We start from the raw sequence: 19,195 nt of genomic DNA on the forward strand, positions 1-19,195 counted from the left end.
ATACTTTGAGGACACTTTGAGGACTCTGTGAGGACGCTTTGAGGACACTTTGAGGACTCTGTGAGGACTCTTTGAGGACTCTGTGAGGACTCTGTGAGGACTCTGTGAGGACGCTGTGAGGACTCTGTGAGGACACTTTGAGGACTCTGTGAGGACGCTTTGAGGACACTTTGAGGACTCTGTGAGGACTCTGTGAGGACGCTGTGAGGACTCTGTGAGGACGCTGTGAGGACACTTTGAGGACACTTTGAGGACGCTGTGAGGACTCTGTGAGGATACTTTGAGGACACTTTGAGGACTCTGTGAGGACGCTGTGAGGACACTTTGAGGACACTTTGAGGACGCTGTGAGGACTCTGTGAGGATACTTTGAGGACACTTTGAGGACTCTGTGAGGACTCTTTGAGGACTCTGTGAGGACTCTGTGAGGACACTTTGAGGATTGATTAGCTTTTGAAGTAGGTAGTTTATCTCAACCTGTGAAAGACTGAATAAGCTTGAAGTTTATCTGTGAAATTAGAAATAAACCATCACTGATTACAGCGTGAATCTGTTAAACTCTGATATCCTGAACCAGGACAGTCGTGTTTGTTTTATCTGTTTGGGTTTACATGCAGGTTCTTATTTGTTTTTTTTTTACTTTTATACATTTATTTTTATTCACTTTAATGTGTTATTTTATTATTTATAAAGTCTTTAATCTTCACTTTTCTTTATTTTGGTCAAAACTTTATATTTATATTTTTTTCTCCTTGTTATTTTCACTGTAATATATTTTTTGTTTTATTAAATTGTTTTATTTTAATTCAATTTGAAAATTTCAACTTTATTGTTTCAGCATTTGCTGTTTTTATTTTTTATTTTCATAGATACTTAAATATTTTCTATATTTCAGAGGACCACCAGCATCGGTCAGAAGGATTCTTTATGAAACACGTTTACATTTAGGCAGAAAACTTGTTGAATAATTTATTTTATAAGTACTATTTTCTACTGTAAAGTTATTTTTGTGGATAAATATTTAACTGCTGTATTTTTACCTCAGATGATAAAACCTTCTCAGGTTTTTCATTGTCTAAACTCCTTTAATGTGAACATCTGTGATCATGTGACCCGCAAACAGCTGACTGTTGTTTATGTTCAGAAAACGTTTGGATTTGTTATTGAAAATGTTTTGTTACACATTTGTTTCTCAGTAAAGACAGACTTTATTCCACCTTATCGTGTGGAATCGGCGTATTTTTTCCATATTTTACATTGTAAAGCATCTGTTGAATCACTCTGAGGAACACATCTGCTTTATGACTGTTTTTATTGATGGATTCTTTCAAACATGATCCAGTTACTGTCAGCAGAAGATGGATGAACCGGTGGTTTGACGACAGCGTTTACAGTTTGTCTCTGATCATGGAGACGTACGGCTGGAACCAGTCGCGCAGCTCCTCCATCTTCTCCCCCACGGTGGACTGCAGGTTCTCGGCGGTGTCCTCGAAGCGATCCTTGATGTCCTCGGCAGCCGTCTGGAGCTTGTCCTTCAGCTTCTCCGCCTGCGACATCAGCAGGTCGTTCAGGGTGGTGATCTTGGCCTGAGCGTTGTCTCGAACCTGGGAGAAGTAGGGGTCCAGCCGTGTCTTCAAGTCCTCCACGTTGTCCAAGGTGCGGGTTTGAATCTCCTCCAAGTAGTCGGCAACATGTCTGAGGAGGGAAAACGGCTTCAGTTTAGAGAAGAATCCAGCTTAGCAGCGTGTGAGTTGGAAAGAAAGAGCATCTTTCCTTATCAATACTGACAATAACTATCGATTCAGGGCTACCGAGCTTCCAGCAACTATCTAACCCTTAAAGTTCATCATTAAGGATGAGTTTTAGCCTTTAGTGAAAAATGTTTGATAAGTTCTTAAACTCTGAAACTCAAAAACCCCAAAATAACCCTTAAATTGTCTGTTTATAGATATATTCAGGTTATCGTTAGATAAACTCACCGCAGAGAGCTTTAAATAACTTAACTCTCACTTGTTGACGATAATAAAAATGTGAGTTTTAGCTTTTAGTGAAAAATGTTTGATAAGTTCTGAAACTCAAAAACCCCAAAATAACCTGTTAAGACCCCTTAAATTGTCCGTTTATAGGTACACGTATAAATATATTCAGGTTATTGTTAGATAAACACACTGCAGAGAGCTTTAAATAACTTAACTCTCACTGGTTGACGGTAATAAAAATGTGAAATAGTATTTATAGTAAAGTACAGACCATTAAATGTTTGATTATAGAGGCAGATGAAGAGAAACTGAGTTTTGATGCGTGAAATAGTATTTAAATGGTTCTGGATCTTCCTGGTAGAGCTCAGTAAAACTGAACTCCAGCCTCTCACCCACCTCTTGATCTCCTCGGTGTCCTTCTGCAGGCGTTTGCCCAGCTTCCGGGTGTAGGTGGAGACCCTGTTTCTGACATCGTCGGCGTTCTGCTCCATCATGGTCTGCAGCTCCTGGGCGTAGGTCTCGGCCTGCCCGCGGGCCTCGGTCATGTGATCGCGCAGCTTGTTGACCAGCAGCTGCAGGTCTCTGCCCAGGCGCTCTGCAGCCTCCTGGGTGTAGGGAGCCAGCTTGGTCTGCATGTCCTCCTTGTACATGGACAGTTCAGACATGCTGTCCTGGATCAGGGTGCTGGTCGGGGGGGAGATGGAGAAAGTTTAGTTGGTGGCTTTGAGAACGGTTCATGATCCAAAAAGAGTCGAGACTGAAGCAGAACAATCCAAGGCCTCCTGTGTTTTCACTAAAGCGTTTAATTTCTGCAGCTCTCAGAGTTCAGCAGCAGCTCTCCACATGTCTCAGCTCACTGCGACCTGCTGATTCACCTTCTTACATAAGCACAAACTGACCTGACGGCAGCGTGTTCGCGCACGTCGTCGAGGCCGAGGATGAAAGTCAGTGTTGGAAAAATTGTAGCTATACTATGAGAAAAGCTGCAAGAATAAGAGTTCTGTGATGGAGGGAGGTTTCCTGCAAAAGCTAAAGTGTTTTGACTGCATGCACTTGTCTTTCCCATAGTATTAAGTGGCGAGAACTGCCTTTTCCCATAACATTGAACGTCTCTTCCCATAGTATTAAGTGGTGAGAACTGCCTTTTCCCATAACATTGAACGTCTCTTCTCATAATATTAAGTGGCGAGAACTGCCTTTTCCCATAACATTGAACGTCTCTTCCCATAATATTAAGTGGCGAGAAATGCCTTTTCCCATAACATTGAACGTCTCTTCCCATAATATTAAGTGGCGAGAAGCGCCTTTTCCCATAACATTGAACGTCTCTTCCCATAACATTAAATGGCGAGAAATGCCTTTTCCCATAACATTGAACATCTCTTCCCATAGTATTAAGTGGCGAGAACTGCCTTTTCCCATAACATTGAACGTCTCTTCCCATAATATTAAGTGGCGAGAACTGCCTTTTCCCATAACATTGAACGTCTCTTCCCATAACATTAAATGGCGAGAAATGCCTTTTCCCATAACATTGAACGTCTCTTCCCATAGTATTAACTGGCGAGAAGCGCCTTTTCCCATAACATTGAACGTCTCTTCCCATAATATTAAATGGTGAGAAGCGCCTTTTCCCATAACATTGAACGTCTCTTCCTATAACATTAAATGGTGAGAAGCGCCTTTTCCCATAACATTGAACGTCTCTTCCCATAGTATTAAGTGGTGAGAACTGCCTTTTCCCATAACATTGAACGTCTCTTCCCATAACATTAAATGGGGAGAACTGCCTTTTCCCATAACATTGAACGTCTCTTCCCATAATATTAAGTGGCGAGAACTGCCTTTTCCCATAACATTGAACGTCCCTTTCCCATAATAATGAGTGGTCAGCAAGCATAAACAATATAAATAGCTATAGCACCATGTTGTTAGCAGACAGCTCTGAGCAGCTTCCTGACAGGTTGTGCCGACTTGTCTCTTTCAGCTGCTTTTGAATCAGCTTGAGTTTCAAAACGGAATCATATTTTAACTCCTGATTTTATCTTTCATATTTATAATTTTTTCTGATTTTATCTATTGTTCTTATTTCTTTCTTTTGTTTAAATTTTAAATCCTGCTTTTTATTTCTTCTGTTTTAATGTCTCTGTGAAGCACTTTGAATCACCTTGTTGTTGAATTGTTCCGTACAAATAAACTTGCCTTGCAAGAAATAAATGTTTTGTGTTAATCCAGCGACTCGGAGCCTAATTTTGAGAGAATCTTTCTAACGGTCAGTTTGTCAGAGCTCAGAGTGTCGGAGGCCCTAATCACTGCAGCTCAAGTCAAAGTCCTGCTGTCCAGCTTTGGTAAAAGAAGGAACTGATGCAGGCTGAGAGTAAAATAAGCAATATTTCTAAAGTACAGACCATTAAATGTTTGATTATAGAGGCAGATGAAGAGAAACTGAGTTTTGATCCATAAATATCGAGGGAAAGAAGAAGGATAAAATATTTTTTACGCTTCACTTTCTTTGTCACTTCTGTGCATCACATAAGGATCATTTCAAACTGACAGTAAATTCTACTTGAACCCGCTGATCTTGACCCGGTTTGTCTCCAGCTGCAGATTCTGCCGCTTTAAACGCAGCGTTTGCAGAGGTGAGGAGGTTGCATCGGGATGAATGATCATCATCACACTCACTCGAGCTCTCTGCTGATCTGGGAGCTCCGGATGTCCTTCACCACCTCATCAGCCTTCTCGTTCAGGTCTGTGATGTAGTCCTGGAACTTGTCCACAGTGACCTCCCACGTGTTCTTCAAGTCGTCCAGAGGAACACTCCGTGCATGGCACCCTGGTTCGGAGAAAGAACAACAGCGCAAGCTGACATTTAAATGTTTCTGATGGGAGATTAAACAAGACGGAGGGACTTTTGGTCAGATCTGGGATCTCTTCATGAACAGGGATGGCTGATTTTCAGGAGTCTTAGCTGGAAAATGGACCCGAACCTTTGGAGATGAATATATTGTGTGTTTGAAGGCTGGGGGGATGTCAGAGCAACTAAAAGATGCCGATACACAGGCCTGAAAGTGCAGCCTGGAGCTCAAAAAGCAGTAGATCTGACAGATAAGTTGGTGCTCGACTGCTAAGGCTTGGATGTAATCATCCCATCTCTGCTCATCCTCCCCCAGACTCCAGAGGTCTGTCCACCTCCCAAAAACGCCAAACTACATGTTTTAAATTCATCTCTTGTGCACCAGTAAATACACCAGGTGTATTTCAACATAATGAATGATAATAATCTAATCTAAAGTAATAAATACAGCAGGTGTATTTCAACATAATGAATGATAATAATCTAATCTAAAGTAATAAATACAGCAGGTGTATTTCAACATAATGAATGATAATAATCTAATCTAAAGTAATAAATACAGCAGGTGTATTTCAACATAATAAATGATAATAATCTAATATAAAGTAATAAATACAGCAGGTGTATTTCAACATAATGAATGATAATAATCTAATCTAAAGTAATAAATACAGCAGGTGTATTTCAACATAATAAATGATAATAATCTAATATAAAGTAATAAATACACCAGGTGTATTCCAACATAATGAATGATAATAATCTAATCTAAAGTAATAAATACAGCAGGTGTATTTCAACATAATGAATGATAATAATCTAATATAAAGTAATAAATACACCAGGTGTATTTCAACATAATAAATGATAATAATCTAATATAAAGTAATAAATACAGCAGGTGTATTTCAACATAATGAATGATAATAATCTAATATAAAGTAATAAATACAGCAGGTGTATTCCAACATAATGAATGATAATAATCTAATATAAAGTAATAAATACAGCAGGTGTATTCCAACATAATGAATGATAATAATCTAATATAAAGTAATAAATACAGCAGGTGTATTTCAACATAATGAATGATAATAATCTAATATAAAGTAATAAATACACCAGGTGTATTCCAACATAATGAATGATAATAATCTAATATAAAGTAATAAATACACCAGGTGTATTTCAACATAATGAATGATAATAATCTAATATAAAGTAATAAATACAGCAGGTGTATTCCAACATAATAAATGATAATAATCTAATATAAAGTAATAAATACAGCAGGTGTATTTCAACATAATAAATGATAATAATCTAATATAAAGTAATAAATACACCAGGTGTATTTCAACATAATAAATGATAATAATCTAATATAAAGTAATAAATACAGCAGGTGTATTTCAACATAATGAATGATAATAATCTAATATAAAGTAATAAATACAGCAGGTGTATTTCAACATAATGAATGATAATAATCTAATATAAAGTAATAAATACAGCAGGTGTATTTCAACATAATGAATGATAATAATCTAATCTAAAGTAATAAATACACCAGCGGCCTTCTCCTTTAAAAGTCTAAGCTGAAAAAACTCGGCTTTTACGTCGAATTCAACCTAGAAATCCAGAAAAGGAGAAGACTGGAGAACAACCCAAAGGTTCTTTACATGGGATTTACAATCAAATATCAATGATGCCGTTAAAAGCTGAGTTTCTACAAGATTAAATGCTGTTTTTGCTGTTTTCTTCAGCAGAGATAGGTTGGAAGCTTCAAGACAACCTTTGGTTTGTTCATGTTTGCCATGTTTCGCTCACAGATTCTTCAGCAGACGCATCTAACTGTAGTTCCTGCTTTTTCTGAACATTTTTCAGCAGAAACTGAACTCACCTGACAGGACTGCCAGCGCGAGGATTGCTACGAACACCCTCATGATGATCACCTGGAAAATTGCATGAGACACTTCATTTAGGTTAAGTTTGAGTAAAAACAGACTTGAAAAAGGCTGAAATCTTCCCCAAACTCATCTAAATCACCTGTAATGGGAGTTTATCAACATAAAAAGAATAATTTTTTAAAAACCAAGTTCCTTTGATCACCTGGATTGATTGGATTGTGTCTTACCTCAGAGGTCTGATCAGATCTGTGACGTCTGTGAGACAGACTGAAGCTGTCACTCAGTATTTATAGAGTTAAGGTGGCACTGATGAGATCCAATAAATATCAGGAGGATTTGTGACCTGTGTCCGAAGTTCTCAGCATGAACTGCGCTGTTGTCATCTTTTATTGCTTTGTGGGTTGTTTTGGCTCCACGTCGCACACTGAAAGCTCAGGTCAGGAAGTAAGAAGGCTAAAAAAAGAAAAAACACCCCTTCCACTGTGGGGTAGTTTCTTTCTTTCTTTTTTTGGGTTCCTTAAACAAAATAAGATTCTTCCTGCTCTCCACGTGTGACCTAATCCTCAGATAAGTCTTGAAAACTCAGACTTTTACAGCTGACTGACAGCACAACAGGGAAGAGATCAAAAGTCCCTTCTGTATCATATCATGGTCCAGCTGATCTGATTTATAATCCACCTTAACAGTTGCAGCCTTCATTTATGGAACTTTTATAAGATTGGAAATCTTCCAGCTCTTTCACACAGATCAGGACAATTAATGAATAACTTCACCGTCTGTAAATATGCAGCTTTAACTGTAACCTTCAGATGTGAAGCTTTGGAAACACGAGAAATAGCAGAAAAACCTAAGAAAACCTCAGCAAGAAAAACAGGAAAAGAAAAACCTGTTTCTGCAACACAAAACTTAAACTTCAGAGACATTAGAGGCGTTTATGAACCTGATTGGTGTCCGGGTCGTTTCTGTAATCATCACTTTCATGCTGGATTTGATTAGCAGGCTTTTAAGGTGGCTGTAATTAAACATTTGCTAATAGTGAAGTGAAGCAGACTGAAGGTTTCATCTGAAACCTAAAGCTCGACAGAGTCCAAAAACTAAAAAACTAAAACTGAATGCCAAACAAATCAGAAGGTGAAAACAGACAGGCGACGAACAGATTACAGAACATTATGTAGAAGATCATAACTGTGAGGATGTGACAAAGAGAGAGCTTAACCAAGAGTTTATATACCAAGGGGAACGAATGAGGAAGTGGCTGCAGCTGTGGATACAGCTGTGGCTACAGGTGTGAATGTATTTTGTTCAAAAAGTTAGCAGTTAGTTATAAGTTAGCAGTTAGTAGGGTGGTCGGTGGCTTAATGGGTTGAGCAGACGTCCCATATACAACTGGACGGCCATTTGCTGCATGTCATTCCCACTCTCTGCCCTGTTTCTCGTCTCTCTCCACTGTCCTATCAATAAGGGCATCGAAAAGCCCCCAAAAAATACTTTAAAAAAAAAGTTAGCAGTTAGTTGTCAGTCAGCAGTTAGCTGTAAGTTAGCAGTTAGCTGTAAGTTAGCAGTTAGCTGTAAGTTAGCAGTTAGTTATAAGTTAGCAGTTAGTTATAAGTCAGCAGTTAGCTGTCAGTCAGCAGTTAGCTGTAAGTTAGCAGTTAGCTGTAAGTTAGCAGTTCGCTGTAAGTTAGCAGTTAGTTATAAGTTAGCAGTTAGCTGTAAGTTAGCAGTTAGCTGTAAGTTAGCAGCAGATGCTAGCAAACAATGCTTTCTCATCAACAGTAATGGACCAAGCCGGAGATGTGCACAGCGTAACTCGTAGTAATGCATGTGTGGTGGTGTCCAGCTGTGGCTGCTGGTTGAGTTGGAGGTGAGACTCAAACAGAGAAACTCAGGATATCAGGAGGAATGGCCAGATCTAAACAGAGAACTCTATGAAGAGATTAAATTAAGCTTAACCAAGAACACAGAATAGAAACTAAACAACCCCAAAGTGCAAAAATCTAAAAACCCAAACACCTTTATTTAAAAAACAATGTTCTCTTGATTCAAGTTAATATAAAATCTATATTAAATCCCATTCTTAGTGTTTCTGATAAAGATGGAGGTCTCCAGGTACAATTGTTTAATGAGGTTAATATATCCAAAATGTTTAAACGCAGTAATTAACGGAACACATGCATTACTACGAGTTACGCTGTGCACATCTCCGGCTTGGTCCATTACTGTGGATGAGAAAGCATTGTTTGCTAGCATCTGCTGCTAACTTAAAGCTAACTGCTAACTCACAGCTAACTGCTAACTTACAGCTACATGCTAACTTACAGCGAACTGCTAACTTACAGCTAACTGCTAATTTACAGCTAACTTAGAGCAACTGCTAACTTATAACTAACTGTTAACTTACAGCTAACTGCTAACTTACAGCGAACTGCTAACTTACAGCGAACTGCTAACTTATAACTAACTGCTAACTTACAGCTAACTGCTAACTTATAACTAACTGCTAAACTGTTTCCCTCTGGGATCAGTAACTATCTGTATCTATAGAGCTGGAGTGTTTCTGACTGGAGGAACAGCTTCATTCTGTCTGTGTTTCTGCATTAAATCACTCAGCAGCTGTCCAGGTGTGGATGAGGTAACGCAGGTAAACACACCTGAACTCTCCACAGCAGCATGACAGCGTAAGATTGTGTCAAACTGATTTAAAGGTCACAATATGTCCCCTTTAATGTGATGATGTATGAGTGACAGAATGAAACTGTTCACTGTGGCAATCAAGAAAGTTTTGTTGAAAAACATGGAAAATATGGAGGATTTCAAGACTTTTTGAACAAATTATAACAAAATACATTCTTAGTATTAATTTTTTATTGAGTCTAGTTTGTGATCAGCAGAACTTGTGTTTGTTTTAGAATTAGTTTTGGGTTTAAAATGAGTTCAGAAGAGCTTTAACATTCAATTTGATCTGAAAATAAAACTGAAAATGTTGTTATTACGTCATTGCTTCAGGTTTCACATTCAGAGTTGATATAGTTAGCAGAATTGTGATGGAAGTATATAGATGTAAGGTCACATTTGAAGCCAAATCTGCCTAAAATCCGTTCTTCTTCTCATTTGAAAGAGACACCAAAGCCACAGTCATCACAGCGTCTATGAGAATGAAGACTTGAGTTTCTGTTTCAAACAGCAAGGAGGTACAAAATGGATTAAAACTAAAGATATTGTGGTTCCTTCTCATACTACAAAGTGTAACTGATTAGAAGTGGATAAATAACAAGGAAAAAGCAGTTTTAACTTGGTTCAAGTGCAGATAAATAGGTATTTATTCACATCTCCTCGGCATAATAAAAGTGTGGCTGTTTCTCATCTCAGGCTACCATGGAGCAGTGGAGGCTGCCTGTTTCTGACTGTGATCACTTGCTGTAGAGGTTACAGAAGGACTCCCACAGATCTTCTATCTTGGTGTTCAGCTCCTTGCAGCTGAAGCTCGGCTTGTGCTTTAGTATCGGCTTGTGAACCTTATGGGCAGAGAAGAGCTTGTGGGAATAGTAGTTAAGTTTGTGCCCGAAATCATTGGTCAGGAAGTTCAAGTGGTTCTGACAGCTGTCCAGACCGTTCTCCAGCTCCTTCGTCATGTCGTGCACGTAGGGCACTGGGTGCAGGTAGTGCATGTGGCTTCCTTTCATTGCAAGGGAGTCCTTTATCTCGCTGATCTTCTCCATCAGGGCCGTCTTCAGGCCGTTGATGTCCAGGTGGGAGACGTGGTGGTCGGCAGCCGTCTTCATCTCATCCACTTTGCAGTGGAGCTCGTGTTCCAGATGCTTGTTGTGGAAGTGCAGGTGGTGTTTCAGGGAGTTCATGTAGTCGTCCAGATGGGCCTTCAGGTGATCAACCTCATGGTGCAGCTTTTGCAGGAACACCATCGTCACAGAAGCCACCTTCGTGTGCAGAAAGTGGAGGAACTTGTTGATGGCTTCGGTGCTTTTTTCAATGATGGAACTGCAAAAAAAGACACAAACAGAACTCTCAATACGACGTGAAATCCTGCACTTTAGTTTCAGGGAGAGGCCCAGAAAAGGGAGAAATGACCTGCAGATTACGGAAGTTTTCTCTTACTTAAATTTCTCTTTCAGATGACACCGTTTGATGTTGTCATGGCAATCGTCTGAGTCGGTTTCCTTGGCGACGTAGTCCCAGAAAGCGTGATGGACCAGCTTGAGTTTTGAATACGGATGATGGTGGTAGTCATCGTGATCTTCATGGTGCTGGTGCTGGTGCTGGTGCTGATGATGATGATACTGGGGAGGATAATGGGGAGGATAATGGGGAGGATCCTGGGGAGGACACTGGGGAGGACACTGGGGCTGGTGATGACCATCATGAGGCTGCTGGTGGCCGTGATGTTTAGTCAAAACGAAAGTGCTGGCGTAATGAGCTGCGGAGAAAAAACAGAGGTTAAAGCATTTTGTTGTCCATAAAGTCAAAGAATTTTAGGAGAGCAACAAAGTTTCTGACCAGTTAAAACTGCGATGACAACCACGAGGATCTTCATGCTGAAGAGTAGCACGGTATCAGCTTTCTGGAGTTTCCTGGGCTAAGAGGAGACAATACAGACCTGCTGCTGATGGGTCAGTCGGCTGTTGGATACCGTGTCTTTGAGCTCTGCTCCGTCAGTATTTATAAGCAGCTGAGTTGTGTGGAGGAGCAGTGAAGTCCAGCCCAGTGAGGAGGGAACGTCACGCTCATCTTTCTGGTGACATTCTTTAAAGGATGAGATTGTTGTCCACGTGTTTCTGCAGATTAATAATCAGGAATCAGAGTGACCCTGAAGTTTGAGATTCAACAGTCTTGTTTTACTTACAAGTGCTGGTTTATGTCATGACCTCAGCTCTCTGAGGCGCCCTGTACGCCCCAAATCAGAAAAACAGGACATTTAAAAACAGGCTAAACAAAATAATGTCATAATGCAGCAGGAACCCAAGATATTTCATGCTCTGACTCATCAGTTTGATTTCATTTGTTGATATACTTCAGTCTGACAGGCTGCTTCAGAAATAACATCCGTCAGAACAAACAGGCCTTAAAGGTACCTGATCAAGCCTCATTCCTAAGAAATATCATATTATACACTTAACTTTGACAGGTTTGTGCATTTCTCTTTTATCAAACTTGTTCTGAAGTGTTTGAATAATCTGACAGTGGCACCAGAACCAGAACCAGAACCAGAACCAGTCAGAGCAACACAACCATTTACCATCTGAAAGAAAAACTACTACAGAAGCAAGTATGTGATCATTAGCTTTTCTTCTGATTTACAAATCACCCTCTTATCCATCATTATTTGTTGCTGTTCATACTGTTTATTCTTTACTGTAATATTTTACCTTTATTCAGGTTTTATGTTTAGTTTAGTTCATGGATGGAAACGAGCCACGAGCAGAAACCTGCGTGCATCACATCTCTTTTCTATTTTCTACATGAATCACTGTTAAATACACAAAGAAATAAATACATGTTCACATTTATGACCTGCAGCACATTTAAAAAAAATGCTGGGACGGCAGTAATTTAGGGCAAGAAGTGAAGTAAATATGAACATTTATATTATTTCAAACAGGTGATCTGGCCCTAAAGCATGAAGATGTTCAGAGGAGCTCCAGTTTGTGTTTAAAACAATGTTCCTCAGAGAAAGACTGGAAGGGATCTGCATATTTCTGCCTCTACAGAGCAGAATATCATTAAAGCATTCAAGGAACCTGGAGGAGTTTCAGTGTAAAGGACGAGGGAGCAAGCCTAAGCTGGACCCCGTGACCTCTGACCCCTCAGACGCTGCATCAAGAACCGTCCTTCATCAGCAGCTGATAGAAGCACCTGGACAAGGGATTACTGTGGAAACCTTTGTCCAGCACCACAATACAGAGTTCCATTCACAAGCTTTACTGTGCGGAGAAGATTTAGCCCCAAACATCACAAAGTGGGAAAAGATTGTTTTATGGAAGGTGTTCGGTCCAGGAAGGACTTTGGCTTCCTTTCCAGATGTGCAGGTTTTGCTTTCTGTGTTTAACTGGAAACAAAAATATTAGTTTGTGAGACTTGGAGCGGCCCAACTTGTACAAATAGAGTCTAAACTAATGATAAAAAAAAGTCCCTCCGGAGGTCATTGTTGGTCTCTGATTTGGGCAAAAATAGTCAAATTCCCCCAGAATCAGTTTATCTGAGCTTTTCAAACACATGAGAACATTTAAGTTCTTCTTATTTCCTCTGAAAGCAGAGGACTTTAATCATCTCTCATGTAATCGTCACAGTTTTTGGCTGAAACTGAAGAAAAGACCTTTGATGCACAAGTCTGATGGTTTTATTTCTATGTTTTAGTTTTAGCTTTTGGTTTAACTGTTAAACCCAATAACAGCTGTGCTGCTCTGCAGAAGAATTTACGGTCAAACACATGAGGAACAGAGCGTGAAATAATCTGTTCTGCTGGAACCGAGATGGTTGCTCCGTTTGAACCCATTTTCCTCACAAACTTCATTCAAATATAGTCTGAAAACCCTTTTAAATCCAACTGGGTCACTTTGACGGTCGGGGCGAAGAAACCTCAGAGATAAGACGATGTGACACAAACGCTGCTTTGTTTTTATCATTCAAACGCAGTGAATAATGTCCTCAAATGATCTTAACTAACTCTAACAGGGCAGTGACGTGAGCTGGACTTTGATCTGACGTGTTAATTATCTTTGCTGGAGAAGACGTCGTGTTCTCAGCAGCCAGACTGATAAGACGAGGAGCTAAAGTCTTCTTCTGCTGATAAACGTCTCGTGTTTTCACGTGACGTCGACACAAACCTTGAAGAAGCCTCTCAGACGAGCAAAAAGCTGGTCTTATTGTATGAAACATCCACTTTTAAAGGGTTTGGGTTGTGTAAAAGATGGGATTTAGGGATGCAGAGAGGAGCAACACAGAGGCTGAATCCGTTTAAAGGACAGAACCGGTCCAGAAGTCTGGAGTCAGAGTGAATCAGGTGTGTTAAAGGTGGACTTTTTAATGGACTTTTCTCAGAAAAGTAACTTGAAGGGTGCAGAAATGATCGTTGGATTCATTTTAAAAGGTACAAAAGCATCACTTACACACAGAGGAACATATTTATCTTTTGTAAACTCAGAGTATTGTCGGATAAATTCACCACAGATTGGCTTTTCAGCTGAGTCTCAGTTCCCTGGTTTGGATCCACTCAAAACTAAATAAAACCTAAAGTAATTACTTGAGGCTTATTCAAATTAAATCAAACTTAATTAGATTGAATCGAATTAAATATTTAAAACCATTTTAAATCAAACTGGGTCACATTGATGAGCTGAGACAAAAAAAAACTCAGAGATAAGATGATGTGACGTGTTTTTATCTTTTAAATTAACAGAGAAAACAGTCAATGTCCTGAAATTATCTAAATTCACTGCAGACTGAGCTTGTTTATTCACTGTAACTGAGTTAAAGTTAAACTAAGTGAACCCTTCCTGCTTCCACAGGAACTAAGAGGATAAGAAGCAGCCAGGAGCTGCTGATCAATGCTCTGATTAACTGATCCTCAGTCAGTGTGAGCAGCTCTATAAAAGCAGGAGTTCTGTCAGTTTAACACGATGCCAAGGAGGAAAGACACCAGCAATGATCTCAGAGAAGCAGCTGCTGCTGCCCATCAGTCTGGGAAGGGTTATAAGGCCATTTCCAGACTATCTGGAGTCCATCATTCTACAGAGAGAAAGATTATTCACAAGTGGAAAACATTCAGGACAGCTGTCAATCTTCCCAGGAGTGGACGTCCCAGCAAGTTCACCCCAAGGTGAAGAAGCCCAGAGCTACATCTCAGACTCTACAGGCCTCAGTTAGCATGTTAAAGGTTAAAGGTCACCCCAAGGTGAAGAAGCCAAGAGCTACATCTCAGACTCTACAGGCCTCAGTTAGCATGTTAAAGGTTAAAGGTCACCCCAAGGTGAAGAAGCCCAGAGCTACATCTCAGACTCTACAGGCCTCAGTTAGCATGCTAAAGGTTAAAGGTCATGACAGCACAGTTAGAAAAAGACTGAACAAGGATGGCTTGTTTGGAAGGGCTGCAGGAGAAAGCCTCTTCTCTCTAAAAAGAACATGGCAGCACAGCTTAGGTTTGCAAAGCTGCATCTGAACAAAGCTCAAGACTTCTGGAACAATGTCCTTTGGACAGACCAGAGCAAAGTGGAGATGTTTGGTCCTAATGCACAGCAGCACGTTTGGAGGAAACCAAACACAGCATATCAGCACAAACACCTCATACCAGCTGTCAAGCACGGTGGTGGAGGGCTGATGATCTGGGCTGGTTCTGCAGCCACAGGACCTGGGCACCTTGCAGTCATTGAGTCCACCATGAACTCCTCTGGATACCAAAGTATTCTAGAGTCAGATGTGAGGCCATCTGTCCCACAGCTAAAGCTGGGCTGAAACTGGCTCATCAACAGGACAAAGATCCCAAACACAGCAGCTGGATCAGGGGTTCACTTAGTTTTACACTCACTGCTGTTGAAGCTGCTGGATCAGGGGTTCACTTAGTTTTACACTCACTGCTGCTGAAGCTGCTGGATCAGGGTTCACTTAGTTTTATTCACTGCTGCTGAAGCTGCTGGATCAGGGTTCACTTAGTTTTATTCACTGCTGCTGAAGCTGCTGGATCAGGGTTCACTTAGTTTTATTCACTGCTGCTGAAGCTGCTGGATCAGGGTTCACTTAGTTTTATTCACTGCTGCTGAAGCTGCTGGATCAGGGTTCACTTAGTTTTATTCACTGCTGCTGAAGCTGCTGGATCAGGGGTTCACTTAGTTTTACACTCACTGCTGCTGAGTTTTGTCTCAGTTTTTCTTCCCTAAATAATGACTCGGTGTGTTGTTGGATTCACTTTGAGGATTTTTATTATGTCCTGATATCAAACTGCAGATTTCTCAGACATGGGTTTGAAAAGCGAGATGAAACAATCAGAGAAGCTGCCACATGAACACACCCGACCTGTGTTCTTCCTGTATGTGCAACACAGGAGGTCAAAGTTCAGGTTGCCCCCCCCCCCGACAGCTCCAGGTGTCGCCTGGAGGGAGAAACCATCTGTGATGTCATTCAGCAGCTGGTTGTACAACGCTGTGATGTGGAGTGACAGTGGTGACGGGGAAGTTTCCAGCAGGGCACCAGAGGAAGGACTTTACCCTCCAACATGGCTATAAAAGCTGCTAACAGTCGTCTGAGCGGCACAAACTCCTCAGACGGTGAAGAAGACACCAGCTGCCTCTGAAAGGTAAAACTTCTGCATCATAACCTGCTTTTATCCTAAAGGAAGCCTCTGATGAAGCCTCTGATTCACATTTATTTTCCTCTTCCAACAGCTTCAGTCCAACCATGAAGGTGCTCGTGCTTCTCGCCCTTTTCTCCGGTGAGCAGAGAGCAGATTTCCTCTTTTACTTGAACGTTTCAGTGCGTTTAAGCTCCAGCAGCTGAAGTTAATCCTGCCGTTTCATCCACAGCGTGCAACGCCAACATCCTGTGGCAGGAGCCGCCCAAGACCAGCCTGGATGTGGTGAAAGACGCCTTCTGGGACTACGTCTCCAAGGCGACGCTCACCGCCGAGGAATCCCTGAAGCAGATCCGACAGTCCGAGCTGGGACAGGAAGTGAAGTAAGAGCGGCGCTGATGTGGAGGCACGATGACTTAACCGTGTTTCAGAGTAATAACCGACTGCTTCTCTTAGTGCCAAGATCTCCCAGAGCGCCGGCACGGTGAACCAGTACATGGTGGCCCTGCGCACTCAGGTGGCTCCTCTGTCCCAGGACTTCATGACTCGCTTCTCCCAGGAGGCCGAGCAGCTGAAGGCCCGCCTGGAGAAGGAGCTGAGCGCCGTGAGTGCCGACGTGCAGCCTAAGGCCGAGCAGCTGCTGGCTCAGCTCCAGAGCCAGGTGGAGGAGCTGAAGAAGGAGGCGGCGCCCTACGTGGAGGCCATGGACGCCGAGGCCCTGAAGGCCGTCCTGCAGCAGAAGAGCCAGGAGCTGAAGGTCCAGCTGGAGAAGGGCATGAGCCAGCTGCAGACCCAGATGGTCCCCTACACCGAGGAGATTAAGGAGAAGATGGAGCAGAGCGTGGACCAGTTCCAGAAGAGCGTGACGCCCCTGGCACAGAGCTTTGAGACCCAGCTGACCCAGAAAACCCAGGAGATCCAGCAGAGTCTGGCTCCGTATGGAGAGGAGCTGAGGGCCAAGCTGGACTCCAGCGCCCAGGACCTGCAGGCTCAGCTGGCTGCTCTGTGGGAGGCCTTCACCAAGAACACCCAGTGAACAGACTCGTCTTTGACTCAGCAAATGCAGTATTTATTCTAACTTGACCCACCTTGTATTTAACCAAATAAAAACCTGAAGCCTTACAGTTCTCTGCCTTCTCTGACACAAATAAAATAAAAGTCAAACGCAGCTTTTACAGAGAAATGACCCAGGCTGCATCTTCAGAGGATCCGTGCTCACACTGGGAGTAAAAAGGTGGCTTTCACGCTCCGTTTGTGCAGAAATTCAGCTGACACCAGGACATAAATGAGCGTTTGGTCCACAGCAGGTGTTCAATCTCAGGTGAACAACAACGTTTTAGACTGAAGACTAAATCTGAGATGAAACACAGTGTTTCACTCAAAATTAGGCTCAGAGTCGCTGGATACGATTAACACAAAACATTTATTTCTTGCAAGAAAGAGACAATTAAACTAAACAATTTGGTTTAATTAAACACACATAGACCTTTCACCTTTCCTGACTGCTTTTACAGTACCAGCTAAAGGCTACTTACAGTACCAGCTAAAGGCTACTTACAGTACCAGCTAAAGGCTACTTACAGTACCAGCTAAAGGCTACTTACAGTACCAGCTAAAGGCTACCTACAGTACCAGCTAAAAGGCTACTTACAGTACCAGCTAAAAGGCTATTTACAGTACCAGCTAAAAGGCTACTTACAGTACCAGCTAAAGGCTACTTACAGTACCAGCTAAAAGGCTACTTACAGTACCAGCTAAAAGGCTATTTACAGTACCAGCTAAAGGCTACTTACAGTACCAGCTAAAGGCTACCTACAGTACCAGCTAAAGGCTACTTACAGTACCAGCTAAAAGGCTACTTACAGTACCAGCTAAAAGGCTACTTACAGTACCAGCTAAAAGGCTACTTACAGTACCAGCTAAAATGCTACTTACAGTACCAGCTAAAATGCTACTTACAGTACCAGCTAAAGGCTACTTGCAGTACCAGCTAAAAGGCTACTTACAGTACCAGCTAAAGGCTACCTACAGTACCAGCTAAAGGCTACTTACAGTACCAGCTAAAGGCTACTTACAGTACCAGCTAAAGGCTACCTACAGTACCAGCTAAAAGGCTACTTACAATACCAGCTAAAAGGCTACTTACAGTACCAGCTAAAGGCTACTTGCAGTACCAGCTAAAAGGCTACTTACTGTACCAGCTAAAGGCTACCTACAGTACCAGCTAAAAGGCTACTTACAGTACCAGCTAAAAGGCTACTTACAGTACCAGCTAAAGGCTACCTACAGTACCAGCTAAAAGGCTACTTACAATACCAGCTAAAAGGCTACTTACAGTACCAGCTAAAATGCTACTTATAGTACCAGCTAAAGGCTATCTACAGTACCAGCTAAAGGCTACTTACAGTACCAGCTAAAGGCTACTTACAGTACCAGCTAAAAGGCTACTTACAGTACCAGCTAAAAGGCTACTTACAGTACCAGCTAAAGGATTTCCTGTTACTAAGTCGCACTCGAAATAGTAACTTTTCTTATTGGAAATTAATTTTTGATAATATTCTAATATAACACCTTTTTTTCTACATAATGCATTAAATATTCTATTTTTCACAAACGTATTTGTAGTATTAAGCATTTGTAGAAAACTATTTTTCCGACTCGTCGCAGTGTAACCTGCATGGCAACAAGGTTAGATATACTGCCAATTGATTGGCTGAAGGTCAGCCAATCAACTGGAAAGCGTTTTACAGAGTTGCTGTAAAACGCTGGATTGATGGTAAAATATCAGATTGGCGGTTGCAGACAGATTTGAAACCACAAAATCATGAAAGCAAATCCTCACATTAATATTTCATTTGGTCTCAACATTTTTGCCCGCGTTTCTGCTTTGTAAATAGACAACGTCACCGAAAAAGAAAAGAGACACCAAAAGTTATTTCACCGACCAGAGAGTTAGCAGCAGCTAAGTCCCCGCGCTATGCTAGCCTTCTAGGCTAACGCAAACACGCATTCTGCTACGAAAAAGTGTTATTAAGGTGTGAATGTAATGTAGGCTCGGAGGCTGGATTTATTTGACATTTTTTATATGGAGATGGGTTTTTTTTCTCACTGCTTTTGAATTATAAACAAAGTTGGTTCCATAAAAGCCTAAATCTTGG

General features: G+C 41.3%; 3 protein-coding genes across 3 annotated transcripts in view; 1 reads left to right on the top strand and 2 right to left on the bottom strand.

Moving 5' to 3' along the window:
* The window catches only part of LOC140275682 (probable ATP-dependent RNA helicase ddx6), a 436,375-nt gene that overhangs the window by 393,561 nt on the left and 23,619 nt on the right, over nucleotides 1–19,195 (bottom strand). The window lies entirely within an intron of this gene.
* Nucleotides 1,369–7,031, bottom strand: apoea (apolipoprotein Ea). Its single transcript, XM_072370873.1, has 5 exons — nucleotides 6,970–7,031; nucleotides 6,736–6,787; nucleotides 4,661–4,811; nucleotides 2,375–2,662; nucleotides 1,369–1,694 (listed from the first exon to the last, which is right to left on the bottom strand). Exons 2-5 carry the CDS (start codon nucleotides 6,776–6,778, stop codon nucleotides 1,388–1,390), a joined length of 789 nt encoding a protein of 262 aa, XP_072226974.1. The 5' UTR covers nucleotides 6,779–6,787; nucleotides 6,970–7,031; the 3' UTR covers nucleotides 1,369–1,387.
* On the top strand, nucleotides 16,015–17,155 carry apoa4a (apolipoprotein A-IV a). The gene is made up of 4 exons (XM_072370335.1): nucleotides 16,015–16,043; nucleotides 16,132–16,178; nucleotides 16,270–16,420; nucleotides 16,494–17,155. Exons 2-4 carry the CDS (start codon nucleotides 16,145–16,147, stop codon nucleotides 17,071–17,073), a joined length of 765 nt encoding a protein of 254 aa, XP_072226436.1. The 5' UTR covers nucleotides 16,015–16,043; nucleotides 16,132–16,144; the 3' UTR covers nucleotides 17,074–17,155.

The sequence above is a fragment of the Leuresthes tenuis genome, unplaced genomic scaffold (assembly GCF_036924035.1).
Source record: "Leuresthes tenuis unplaced genomic scaffold, fLeuTen1.0.hap1 SCAF_18, whole genome shotgun sequence".
NCBI lineage: Eukaryota > Metazoa > Chordata > Actinopteri > Atheriniformes > Atherinopsidae > Leuresthes > Leuresthes tenuis.

Excerpts from the sequence above, each read along its gene's own strand:
- apoa4a (XM_072370335.1), top strand. The coding sequence starts at position 16,145 with ATGAAGGTGCTCGTGCTTCTCGCCCTTTTCTCCG. Across the intron at positions 16,179-16,269 it reads GCTTCTCGCCCTTTTCTCCG|CGTGCAACGCCAACATCCTG; the intron begins GTGAGCAGAGAG and ends TTTCATCCACAG. Across the intron at positions 16,421-16,493 it reads GAGCTGGGACAGGAAGTGAA|TGCCAAGATCTCCCAGAGCG; the intron begins GTAAGAGCGGCG and ends TGCTTCTCTTAG.
- apoea (XM_072370873.1), bottom strand. The coding sequence starts at position 6,778 with ATGAGGGTGTTCGTAGCAATCCTCGCGCTGGCAGTCCTGTCAG. Across the intron at positions 4,812-6,735 it reads CGCGCTGGCAGTCCTGTCAG|GGTGCCATGCACGGAGTGTT; the intron begins GTGAGTTCAGTT and ends TCTCCGAACCAG. Across the intron at positions 1,695-2,374 it reads GACACCGAGGAGATCAAGAG|ACATGTTGCCGACTACTTGG; the intron begins GTGGGTGAGAGG and ends TTCCCTCCTCAG.